At 34.4% G+C, this 13,881-nt stretch overlaps 1 protein-coding gene across 1 annotated transcript; it reads right to left on the minus strand.

The window, feature by feature from the left end:
* Positions 1–7,502: 7,502 nt before the first annotated feature.
* Positions 7,503–10,202, minus strand: LOC135783207 (uncharacterized). The gene is made up of 2 exons (XM_065293844.2): positions 10,125–10,202; positions 7,503–9,937 (listed from the first exon to the last, which is right to left on the minus strand). The coding sequence occupies exon 2, from the start codon at positions 9,920–9,922 to the stop codon at positions 8,630–8,632; it is 1,293 nt and encodes a 430-aa protein (XP_065149916.1). The 5' UTR covers positions 9,923–9,937; positions 10,125–10,202; the 3' UTR covers positions 7,503–8,629.
* Positions 10,203–13,881: the final 3,679 nt, after the last annotated feature.

Consider the following 13,881-nt stretch of genomic DNA (forward strand, 5'->3'; position numbering starts at 1 on the left):
GTAGTACGTACTGGATTTGGATTTATATTTACTGCGCATGCGTGTTTGAACATCCACTACGTATTGGATTAATCCACTACGTCATCGCGCTGCAGGCTGCAGCGAGGACTTCTTGCATTGTTTCAGTGTAGATTAAATGAAATATTCAGGATATTGATGGTTAAAGGTGCATTGTGTAACTTTAGGAGGATCTCTTGATGGAAATGCAATGTAATCTACATAACTATAATCTAAGTGGTGTATAAAGATCTAACAAAATGAACTGTATTGTTTTTATTACCTTACAATCTGCCGTTTTATCTACATACACGGCAGGTCCCCTTACATGGAAGTCACCATTTTGTTCGCCATGTTTCTACAGTAGCCCTAAACGGACAAACTGCTTTATAGAGCGTGTTTTGTCACTACGTTGTCTCAGACGATGACGAGTTTGTCCTGTGGCGGCTACCGTAGTTTCACTATGTGTTTTGAAAGGGAGGGGTGAGCTGTGGACTGAGCTGTTGGTTGCAATTCATAATCTCACTGCTAGATGGCACTTAAACCCACACACTGGACCTTTAACACGACACTCTCTCTTTGCCATGCGTGTCATTTCACGTTGTGACATTTGTTACAAATTTATAAAATACTGTAGTATACTTTAGTCTTTATTTTTTATAGTTATCCGTAATAAATTGTAGTAGAATGTATAGCAGGTAAGTAGACTGTATAATCATTAATACAAATGATTGGAAAAGAAGGCAATAAATATTATGATAGTATGATAATACTTTAAGTTTGTAAAATGTATTAATAAAATATCAGAAGTAAAATTATAAAAAAGTAAAATGATAGTAAAATATAGTAGTAAAGTTATAATAAAATATATGTAAGATATGAAATTAATACAACCAAGATAGATATTACAAGTTCTTTTAGGCAAAACGAAACACTGAAACTTTCACTACACTGAAACTTTTTAAAATATAAAAGTCATTCAGTTATTGCAAACTGTTGCGATGCAAATTTTGCAGTATTTTTAAATTATTTTTAATATGGGTCACATTATTATTATTATTTATAGTATTATTATTATTATTATTATTATTATTGTACATTATTGTATTTACATATACATATTGTATGAAGAGTTTGGTTCCAAAACGAGATAAATGCCTTTTTTTATTAGTTGCCACCAAAATCAGAATTGCATCAGGTCAGTATTAAAAAGAAAATTCTTAATTTTACGCAAAATCCAATATTCGCAGTTTTGTTCTGTCATCTTTTTTCACTTTTTATCAAAACTGCAACAAACGCCAGTCCTACTTCTCTGCAGAATGCAATAAATCCACTCAACCAATCACATCGCACCATTCCACGTATTTTAAACAATAATGGTAGCGCTTTGAATGCACAAAGAATCCTAGTTTCCCCTACTTTGTACCTCGTGATCAACAAACAAACAAAAACAAAGTAATACTTTTGATGGCATTAATAAACCTGTGGTGGTTTTCTATGGCAGGGAAAAAACGTAAGCCATCAAAATCAAAAAATTTACGTGAGAGGCACTCGGGCAAAGGAAAAATGCCGGCTGTTGCTTGTTCTTACACGACAGCATCAAGATTCTGTCATGCTAACACATTTACCCAAGGGGATATTATGAAAAACTTTGCATTATTTTACTCAAAGTCAACAAAAATCGAGCAGGACCAAAACATTTTACAGCTGATTGCTGTCTAAAAAGTTCAGTGACGACGTCCCAAGGATGACAGCAGCAATGACAGTGTTCTTAATATGACAAAGTAAGTGTTTTGATTGATGCCTTTAATGTTTATTTTTTAATCGATGTATACCACCAGTCAACTAAATGAATATAACATGGCAAAGATTAATGCACATTTATAATTTGATTCAATAGATTTATAGCATTTAAAAAAAACTTATAAAACAAGTATAACCTAAAGATGCTATGTGAAAGTTTGTAACAGAAAATAGTGGTTTTCTTCTTGTCACTTTATTGGTATAGAAAACAAGTTTTTACCCAAATTAGTCAAAATGGACTTATTGCGTTTTGGAAACAAACTTTTCATATATACACTAATTATTGTAATTTTAGTTTTCATAGTGGCCTGGATGTGTCAGGGTTGTGTTATTGTGTGTTTTGTTGATACTATATGCCTGCTGTGGGCAATTAGAAATAATGAAGTTTGCATTTCTCCACATGTAGTCATGTAATATATAATGAGTTTTGGCTTTGTATTAGGGATGCTAAACAATTAATCGTGATTAATCGTTAGCAGAATAAAAGTTTTTGTTTACATCACATATGTGTGTAAACTGTGTATAATAAATATGTGTATATGAACACATTTATGTATAATTTTAAGAAAAAAAAAATTTTATATTAAGTATTTATATTTATATATAATATAAATTATACATAAATATACAAATGTATATACACATGTAAACATTTCTAAAACATATACATGCATGTGTGTACATTTATTTATACAAAGTTATTATACACAGTTCACACACATATATGATGTAAACAAAAACTTTTATTCTGCTAACGATTAATCACGATTAATCGTTAAGCATCCCTACTTTGTATCGTAATAAAACATACATTATATTAGTTGTACTTTTTAAGAGTAATGAAAAGTCGAGCTGGTGCATCTAACACAAAGTCTTATTTTTTAGTCCTATAGAAAGCAGGGAGTATTGTGAGATGTGCGGCAATGAATTTCTTTGTTGTTGTTGTTGTTGTTGTGTATGTGTAGACATGGGAACCTCTGATTAAACCTCCATTCCTTTACAATGTCAGCCATTATTTCAGCATCTATCTCAGACAGCTCTACTGCTGTCCACACAATAGCCGGCAATTCAGCCAATGGATGTTCAATTAAACTTTCCTGCTTGTCTTTGTTTTTTACAGTGCTTGAGAAATTGAATAGCCCGAACAAACAGTTATTGTAGCAGGCGAGCAGAACAAATTTAATTACAACACACCAGAGTCTTTAATAAAGACACAGTTCAATAAGTATAAAGCAAAGTGCTGTTTCGTAAAGACAAACTACATGAAACACAGACACCGGAGAGAATTAAGTTTCCTTTTCTTTTTATAGCGTTAAGCTTGTATACCATCCTCTCTCTCAGTGCTTTAGTTTAAGACATCTGTTTGCCAAAGAAATAGATGTTCGACAACACTAAAGAAACACAAAGGGATTAAAGCAAACGTCCACTGGAGCTGTGGATTAAATGCATGTGGGATCAAATCACTCTGTTGTGTGTTGAGAAACAAAGTTAATGTTCAGATCTTTAATCTTCATCATCTCTTTTAGTGTTATTTTTATGAAAGCTGAAAACATTTGAATCCAATACTGATGAAATTACATTACAAACATACGGTTAAATTTCATTAGTTCACGCTTTATTAAAATTTATATAAAAAATGAAATTTTCTATTAAATGTATTTCTTGAAGCAGTGATTGTTCATAACAACAGAAAGCTGTGTTTGCTGCATCGCTGTGCTCTCCATGGTGTCTGTTAGTAAAATAATAATATAAATAGTTAGCTTCAAATCAATATTTTATGTCTATTTGTTTGAGTAGCTGTGTAATAAGCAGGATAATGAAGAGTCAGATCCTTATCGCTAAATAAACCACTTCAGGGTTCAATAAAAAAGTTGCTGTATCACAATACATTGAATCTAATGAGAATCAATATTGAGAGCAAATGGGAATTACAACAGTACTCAACAGTACAATAAACAGTCACATCTATTTTCATGAATATTTTGGGAGGAAATGTGCTTCAAATTTTAATGGTACTAAAACAGGCTCAATCTTAAATTGAGATTTTTGCCCAAAATGCAGAGACAAAAACCGTATAGATCGATAACAGGACAAATAATAAAAGCAGGGGTCTAGACTTCAACCATATTTTCTGCAAATGCCTTTCTTTCTCTCGCCATTCGCTCATTTTATCAGGACAGGTAACCCCAGCAGTGTGAGGCGGGTGCCGTACGAAAAGGTTGTGAACATTTGTGTGGTCAAGACTAGGGATGCAAACGATTAATCACGATTAATCTATAGCAGAATAAACGTTTTTGTTTACATCATATGTGTGTCAACTGTATATAATAACTTTGTATAGATAAATGCAGAAGAACATAATGGTATATATTTAAGAAATGTTTACATGTGTTTATACATTTGTACATTTATGCATAATTTATATTATATAAATATAAATACTTAATATATAAATATATTTGTTTTCTTAAAATGATACATGCATGTGTGCATATTTATATATACATAATTCTTATGTATATATGCCGTTCATGCTCAAGTTAAAGACGTACTTTTAAAAGAAAAACTGACTTATATGATCATAAGCAAACAACACCACATACGCCCAATTTATTGCGTTCATTGCAAATGCATTGAAAAAAAAGAAAGCACACAAACTTTTTTCAGCCCTCTTTATATCATTTATGATTGATGGAGACTTGGATGCATCTATGAAGGAGTGACACATCATTTATGCGCGAATAATTTAGCATACAGCAGAAAGCTCATTTTATTAAATAAAGTTGCTGTAAATTAAAGGGATAATTCATCCAAAAATATAATAAAAAATAATCATTTCATAATTTTCCAGCCTGATCTCACAAGAATTCGTACATATTTTATGAGTTGTCAAATTCGTATAAAACGTATGTTTTTTCATGAAAAATAAAACAACCCCTAATCCCAAGTCACAGGGGTCAAGGCAAATCGTACAAAAATCTACAAATGTGGTCATATGAATTAATATGAATTAGCCAACTTGTTAAATATGTACGAATTCTCGTGAGATAGCGTTGAATTTTCTCATCCTCATGTTATTCTAAACCTGTATGAAATTCTTTTTTTGATGAACACATCAGAAATATTTTGATAAATGTAAGCGCACAGCTGATTGTAACCATTGACTTCCAAAGTAGGAAAACAAATATTATTCTATTAAGTATTGTAATATTGAAATATTAACCTTTAACAGGCTTCTGTCCTGTAAGCGGGACACATGAGAGGTCAATATTTTGCATGTAAATGTTAATTTATCATGACAAACTATCTATCATTGGAAAGGTCTAAGAATGTAGTTTTCATATTTCAACACCTTTTAGCAGTAACAAAATGAAATGCAGTGACAGCAATTTAGTAATTTGTGACAAGAATATGCAGCAAACCGTTGACACTTAGTGGCTGTTGTTTGTAAAACCACAAAAAAATGTAACAAAAACCTTATTTTTATTAATTACAATAAATTTAAACTGCTATAAAAAAAATTTTTGTTCAATATTTTCACCTCCAGAGACTTTTGTGAAAATCTTTAAAGTTTCAAGGCCAAGATTAGGCTTCTATACCAAAAAAATGCCAGAGTTGTATTAATTTGAAGGTGTACATAACCTTTTAACCTCCACTCAGTTGGCATCATGTGTAAACATTAATAACTTTTGGATAAAATGGAAGTAATAATAATGATTGTAATACTCATTTTTTATATTGGTCCATTTCTATTATGGTTCCAAAAGCGTTTTGTCCCTTTCTGTCTTAAATAACATCCCAGATGCCTCACAGATGCAAAAAAGCTCCTCGTTTTCTCTAAGTGAGAACAAATTTTCCCAAGCATTTTCAGCAATATCTTAGTGTAAATCATGCAAAATTCATGAGCTTACATTTCCACGGATGAATTATGGATGTCTTGTAATTATTTTTTTTACAACATTTCATTAATTCTTTTCCTCTACATTGAAGAGTTTTAATCAGATGCTGGTGATCTAATAGAAAGGATTTGTTCTGAGGGAATTGGGTTTTAATGCTCTCCTGCTATTGGCTGAGATGTTGCTGCAGGAGACTGAAAGCACCCATATAGGATTTGTTCAGATTTGTCTTTCCTGCATTTATTGTCCTGGGGGTCATAGGTCTCATCTTTACAGAAATAAGTGAAAATAAGTGAAAGCACATTTAATGCTTTTTGTCTGTAATGAAGTATTGTTAAGGGCTGCAATCATTTTGTTACTGTGTGTTCACACCAGATGCGAATTAAGTGAATAAATCGTGCTATTTGCGTGTAGTTGGACACTTGAACATTCATGCATGAACATGCGGGACACCAAAGATTTATTTGACATCTTAAAAAAGTCTTGTGAAATGTCCCCTTTAATATGCACATTATATTATGATTTGGGTGTTTCATGCAGTGCTGTGACTCTGTTGTGTTTCTCAGGTTTGAGTCACTGCTTGTGGTTTCCAGGTGCTAAGGGATCTCTGACCTTTTCCAACACTCCATTAATCCTGATCTATCCTGTCACTCTTTCACTTTAACTTTCTCACTGAATCTGAGATTTTCTGTCTTTGTGTCTTAGTTGTTCTGTATCACTTTGTGTTCAGTGGACCGCCGTGGGTCACAGCTTCTTCTTAATAGCTGTTGCCTTGTGGGTCACACAAACAGTTCTGGTCCTACAGAGCCAGAAAATTTTCTTGGTTTTATCCTGTTTACACTTCAAATGGAGTCAGTTCTCTCTCTGACTTTAGAGTTGATTTTCTGAAAACTTTTTCTTAATCCAGTGTATAAACACAGACATCTACTCAGTTACATTCAATGACTGACATCAGACAATGCAAATACTGGGGCTTTAATACACAGAGTAATAAGGGAAAAACAAGACCTGGGGAACAATCCTTACACGGACCAATAAACAAAAGAACTACTCAAGACTACAAAAATGGAAGACACAGACAGAACTTTAAAATAAGGGTACTAAAAGTGTGTTGTAAGCATGTTTTCTTTACTGTAGAAATCTCATCAACAGTAGGCAGGACTGTAATGCTCAAGACATAAGTTGTGTCCCTTTTCCAGTGTGTTATTCAAAATAAGACCGGGATTTTGACTGCATGTGTGTTTCAAATTGTACTCGGCAAGCGGTGGATTCAACGTGTGGCTGCTGTTTTTCTCATGTAGTGAAAGCGTTTATAGTGTAAATATTTTTGGGTGCACCACCCACCACGTGTGAAACATTCCACGTTTTCTTCTATTGAAAATTACTACACACTCGCGACTGCTGCTTCCCATCTGAAATGCATCCTTGAGGTTGGCGGCAGTGTGCGCGCAGGTACAACGAAAAGCTTACATGACAACACCTTCAGCGGTAGCCCCTGGTCTTCCCACAAAAATATTTCGGGCAGCGAGATGACAATAACTAACCTGTCTTGTTAAAGAGCATCCCTGAATCAGTCAGTCTCCTGCTCTTCCAGCCTGTACTTTATTACAAACTTAAGTGGCCGCCTCACTGTGATTGGTTCTTTTCACAAGCTGCAGATGGGATTACATTTTCATTCAACCTTGAAGTGCAGTAAGATCATGATGTTTGTGCTTTATGTGTGCATATAATTGTAAGGTCCAGTTTAATGAGTCTGTTAGCTGGCCCTCAGACTTTCATAATGAGGAAACACAAAACTCAGTTACATTTTCCTTTATTTAAAATACCACACAATGCAAAGATATAATCTGGTTACTTAAAAATTATTAACCTCAGAGAGGCTGTGCTATATTGTAAATATTGTCACTGTGTGTAGATAAATTTACATATTTAACCATTTAAAACTCCCTAATTGCAAAATCATCCGATTACAGAATTAATCCAGACAGATCAGAATATACATCAGCACACAGAATATATTTGATTAAATACAAAAACACAGAATCACTCATACTATCAGTTCATGTCATGTTTGTGAAATCCAGACTAATGTCCCACAAAGTTTTACTCATTGATTTCAATCTTTGGCATGGCATTACTCAGTCAATATTAAAGATATCAAAGTTATATTTTAACAGTATGTTCTTTACATAATGTACAGTTTAAGATTAATCAGAATAATCTCTAGTAAAACAATCAGAGGCTAAAATAAGTGAAAAACAAAAAAATTCACTTTAACATATGTTCAGTCTGCTGCATTCTAACGTTTAAAAGTTTATCAAACATATCTCACCACCTTTCAGCATCATGACTTTAACATAGTCATATAAATGTCAAACAGGCATAACTTAAATCTTGTGTAAGAATAGTATAAACTATAGTGAATATACTATAAGAATGTAATGTCTAGAATATTCACACTATATAAAATATAGTGTGAGCATAATTAAAGCAATGTGTCTCACAATGCAGTGAATATAGAGACACTACAGTAAGTGTCATTGTCGGAATCAGATATTTCAGACAGCTGTGTAATACATTTGAAAATATGATGTTTGATGTTAAAGTAAAACTTGAAGAGAGATGTACAAACATCTGCATCTTGAATCTAAATGGTAGATTATTCTTCATCACAGGTGTCTTTAGACTCCAGAAGATTCAATTCTTCCTGTGACTACTCCTCTCTCTGCCATGTATCCTGTCCAGGGATTATTTCAACTGTTACAGCTATTGTATCTGTTGGAGTCCTCATGATGTTTTCATAATCTTTTCTGAAGTTCACTCTCACTAGGTTTTCTCTGTCTTCAAGAATCTCTGGATTTTTTTCTGTGAACGTCAGTCCAGAGGCTTCCTCAATGTCACCAATAATTGAAAAGAATTCACTTAGTTCTTTTTCAATGCTTTCTATTTTTTCTTTTATTGTTTTTTTGTTTTTTTTGTGGGGTTTTTTGTTTTTGCTTTTCTTCTCTTTCATTAGGTATCTTATAGCATTTAAGTTCACGTTGTCCATTATCCTTCTCCAGAATGATGACCTTAAAGAAATGAGTTGGCAGAGTTTTCCCATACTTTGACCTAAAATCTCTCCTGAATGTCTTTTCCTTTTCAGTAATGTATTTTTCAGTATGGTAAAGTGGACCAGTGTATATATAGGCTTTAGAATAATCGTCTTGAACGTATAGTCGACAGAGATTCTCCAATCTTTTCCATTTTCCCTTGTTTAGGTCTTTATGCTGTGGTACGATGTTGCTGAGGAGGTTTGTATCATCTCTTGCTTTCTGGCACGACGTGTGGTTGGCAGCAGCAGCCAGATGACCTCTTTGGAAGCCTGTACCAGTATAGGTCTTCAAACTCTCAGGTGCTCTGTGATCTTTATCAGTTGAGTAATCTAAACGATGAATTGATTGTAGAGCAGGCCCTTTTATGGTTTCTTTGTTAAGTATCTCAAACACCCATGCAGCATTATGGGTTTCATTGTCGTACTGCAAAACATGAGACGTTTTCTCTAACAACAACTGTTTATCATCATCATCCTGATTGGAAAATTTGGGTTTTCCATCTATGAGTTTAAGTCTTGTGTTTTCTTCTTCCTTCTTTATATTTTGCTCTAGATTAGTGGCTTTTAATTCGGTAAGTGGGATATAGATTCCTTGAGAACCTGGGTCACCGTTTTGGCTTGAAAGCTTTTCTGAAGCATACTTTTTATTATCTGTTGTATCTGTATTTTTTCTTATTTTTTCAGCATTGTCCTTTTCTAAATTTTCTGAATCCGTTTTTGTGCCCTTCCTGGGTTTAGTCTCTTCTGATATATTTATTTCACTGTGCTTCGAATGATCTTTTGTTTCTGCTGGAGGATCATATGAATTTGATCCAGTTAAATCCTCTTTGAGCTCTGACTGAGTTTTAGATGCATCATTCTGGATTCGTTGTAGCAACATTTGCAAAATTATCACGATAGACCAGTCTGCTCTTCTTCGTTCTTCATCTGGCCAATCCATCTCCATCTGTATTTTACCCCAAGTTTTTTTTATATCATCTACTGGCCATAACCCTGTGTCATCTTTCTTAATGGAATATTCCTTTTCAATCTCCTTTTCAGCTTCTTGTACAGCTTTCAAAGTTCCTAAATACTCAAGCAGTTGTTTTTCTATCTCATGTAAAGGCACATTTGGCGCATCTGTTTGAGACATTTTGACCCGAAGATCCTATAATTTAAAAAGAAAAGCAAAGACAAAAAAGTTTGGTCAGCACCTCTTCTATGTCAAAGAAAGAAAGAAGATGCCCACTTTAGTATAAACTCTTCTTGTTACCTTCAAGGTCCTGTAGCCCTTATATTGTACTTCATTGCATTTAATAAAAACATAAGCAGGGAAAATGTTCAAATTGTCTTACCTTTTAGGAAAGATGTACTCGCCTCCACACAAGATCTGATTCAGTTCAGTCTGTTCTGTTCTACCCTACACACACACACACACACACACACACACACACACACACACACACACACACACACACACACACACACACACACACACACATATGGAATAAAGTCTATTTTTGTGCACAAAAAGTAATTGCATTGCTTCATGAAACAAAGACCATAAGTAGTCACACAGACTATTTTAGCAATGTTTTTACTGCCTTTCTGCAATAAAAGCTCTTGGATTTCATTAAAATTTCTTCATTTGTGTTCCAAAGACTTACAAAGGTCTTACAGGTGTGGAAAGTTAATTTTCTTTGTGCTTTCGTTAAAGTTTTAAAGAGGATCTAATGTTTGCTTGTCCAAAGAAAACACAACCATTAGGTCGTATAATATTTTTACATAATGTACATCATTTTCAACAATGCATTTTTCAGTAATGTATGATAATTTGCTTGTGAGCCTATTTGCAATGTAAACATTTTTACAGGAGTAATTAAGAAAAAGAAGTTGCTTCATGTCCTGCAGTGTATAAAAATGTTAATAATAATGATTATAATAATATTATACATGGTAAAAAGTGAAAGCTGGTCTACTTAAAAAACTTACTTTATTTAGTAACACCTAAAAAAATAGGTTTTATAAACTTAAAAAATAATTTTTACAGTGTTGGTAAAACATTTACCCCCGGATTTATTGTATATGATGACATTGTACCTGTGGATAAGGTGAGATGAGAAAATTTTTTAAGTAATGTTTAAAAAAATCCATGGCGCTGTCCGAGTGCTGAAACGGCTCTCCGCACGTTTGTAAATTCTTTCTCTCTTGTTTGTATTTTTAGAATACAAACCTTTTTTTGCATATTTGCAAATTATTTTATGAGATTACAATGATTATGTAGGATATCAATACATTTACAGCAATTAAAAGCCTGCTTTTTTTACTTCTATGACTGAAAGAAAACGGCTTTTAAAGGTTTTAATCCCAAAATTTATAATTTCAATAAAAATAAAAACAACACCATTTTTTAACATTAATCTTAAACTGGTGGTCTTCCTCCTCCACATAGTTTTTTAGTTTATAAATTCCGCATGGCACATTGCTTTATTGCACGTTACACCCAAAACACACCCATTACTCATTACGAAGATAGGAACAACCCTTTTAGGCCGTGGGCTTTGCGCATAAAAATTTTTCTCATCATTAAATTAGCAAAAGTGAAATCGGACACGCCCCTTTAGACCATGCGCTTAGATCATTAAAATAGGGCCCTTGGTCTCTGCCCCTAATTATCTTAGGACATTTAAGTAGTTTTTACAATTATTTCTTATAAAAACACCTCTTTGAGATACCTGTTTATACTTAAACATTAGGGGCTCTATCTTACACCCGGCGCAATGCAGTAGAGGTCTACACGGGTCAAAAAATTCCTACCCAAACCCGATCAGACCCGTAAATGTGCTACACTGAACTGACCTGTGTGTTGTTTTGAAAGCTGGACCCGGAACCGACCCGGACCCGTCTATTATTTAAAAGCTGGACCCGGATCCGACGCGGACCCTTCTATTATTTAAAATCTGGACCCGAACCCGTCCGGGAAGACACAGACCTGACCGGCAAATATTCTTTAGCTAAATGTTATTAATAAGTCAATAAACAAGTAGCGAAAATTAAACTTTTTGTCTTACCCATAGAAGTTAGTAGTTAGTCTTCTCCCTCCTTGTACCTGACTGTGTGATGCACAATCCTTATTTCCAAGAAAGTTCCATGTTATTCCTCTCTTGATTGAAATGTTAATGCTTATTCCAGCTTTAAAAGTCCACTTTACAGTCATGGTGATTAATAACGCAGTTTTACATTTGTTGTGTATAGGGTCAACTTGCTTAATAATGTTTGCCCATTTGGATTATAATAACGATTGCTCGTTCAGTGCCATGGCTGCTTTCGTTAGCTTTGCTTCTTTGCTATCATCTCTGTGCTCTTTGAGCAGAGTCGCGAAAACTTTAGATATAACAGCAAGACGGTCCATTTATAATATTATTATAAAAATTAGAGAAGTCACTGCAAAATGCGCGGTACGGCGGAATAGGTCCCGCCTTCTATATAAAAGAGCCAATTGTCAAAGGTAAAGTCATTGCGTCTCACTGCAGAAGCTCCTGACTGGTAGCCAGAGAAACATTAAGAGCACATGTGCATTAGCTGCCTGGTTGGAGCAACCAAATATAAACTTTTTAACGCAATTTTAGCGTCATAGAAAAAATGTGGGCGGCAGTTCATCTAAGTTTATGTTGCTGTTTTTGAAATATTTTATTTAAATGTGAGTGTGTGTTCTCTGAGTCCGATCGACCTCGGGTATTACCCACAATGTTAAACAGACCCGGGACCCGAAGTAATAGATTGAGACCCGACCCGGACCCGGCTGATCATTTAAAATATAGACCCGAACCCGTACGGGTCCCGGGTTGGGTCTTCGGGTATCGGGTCTTCTGTAGACCTCTACAATGCAGCGCAATGCGCGACGCAAGTGTCTTTTGCTAGTTTCCACCCAGTGCAATTATAATTTTCACGTTTAGCGCTGCGTTGTTGAAATAGCAAATGCATTTGCGCCCCCTTTTGCGCCCATGGGCGGTCTGATCTGAAAATGAGGTGTGTTCAGGCGCATTGTTGGCGCGTTGCTATTTTGAGGCAACTAAAATAGACTATGCCATTGACCAACAAAAACCTGCTATAAAGTCTAAAGTCAATGGCGCAATGTGTTTTATGTTATTTAAAGAGCACATTAGTAATATGCGCCTATAAACGGGACGACAACGCCGGCTTTCTTATCACACACATGGATGCGCAGCAGCACAAAAACGCTTTTAAATATGAAAAATTCAAGGATTGTAAAATGTAAAAGATTATTAATATCTTGGACAGATATGAGGACTAATTATGAGACGTTAGAAGATGTAAAGCCTGGTAAGTAAATAAATGCTTTGCTTTAAACAAATGCATCTATTTTTAAATGCTACCTCACGGATTTATTGTATATGATGACTCTGTAGCTGTGGATATAGTGAGATGAGAAACATTTTTAAGTAATGCTTAAAAAAACTTGTGACGCTGTCAAGTGCTGAAACGTGCGGAGAGCCGTTTGTAAATTCTTTATCTTCTGTTTGTTATAAAATAAAGTATTTTTAGAGTACAAACCTTATCTTACATACTTGTAAATTATGTTTTGATGATATTGGATAGCCATACATTTAAAGCAATTAAAAGCCTGCTTTTTTACTTCCATGACTAAAAGAAAACGGGTTTTAAAGGTTTTAATAAAAAAATAACAATTTCAATACAAGTGAAAAACAACACAATTATTTAACATTAATCTTAAACTGGTGGTCTTCTTCCTCCACTTAGTTTACAAAGTTCGTCATCTAAATAGGGATTAGACATAGCGCCAGCGCAACAGGCTTTTAAAGGGGATGAGAGCTGAGACTGTCATTGGTTTATTGCACGTTACGCCCAAAATACTCCCATTACAATAGGACCAAACCCTTTTCGACCATGCACTCGGCGCACAAACCATTTTTCCCCTCATTAAATTAGCAAAAGCGGATTCGGACACGCCCATTTAGACGTTGCGATGTGTGCTTTAGACAATGCGCTTAGATCATTAAAATAGGGCCCTAGGTGTGTTTTTCTTTAATGATTTATTTCAAAATAATTTGTCTTGGAAATGTTCCACTT

Source organism: Paramisgurnus dabryanus, chromosome 7 (genome assembly GCF_030506205.2).
Source record: "Paramisgurnus dabryanus chromosome 7, PD_genome_1.1, whole genome shotgun sequence".
Taxonomy (NCBI): Eukaryota; Metazoa; Chordata; class Actinopteri; order Cypriniformes; family Cobitidae; genus Paramisgurnus; species Paramisgurnus dabryanus.

Coding starts and splice junctions, on each gene's coding strand:
- LOC135783207 (XM_065293844.2), bottom strand. CDS start 9,922: ATGTCTCAAACAGATGCGCCAAATGTGCCTTTACATGAGATAGAAAAA.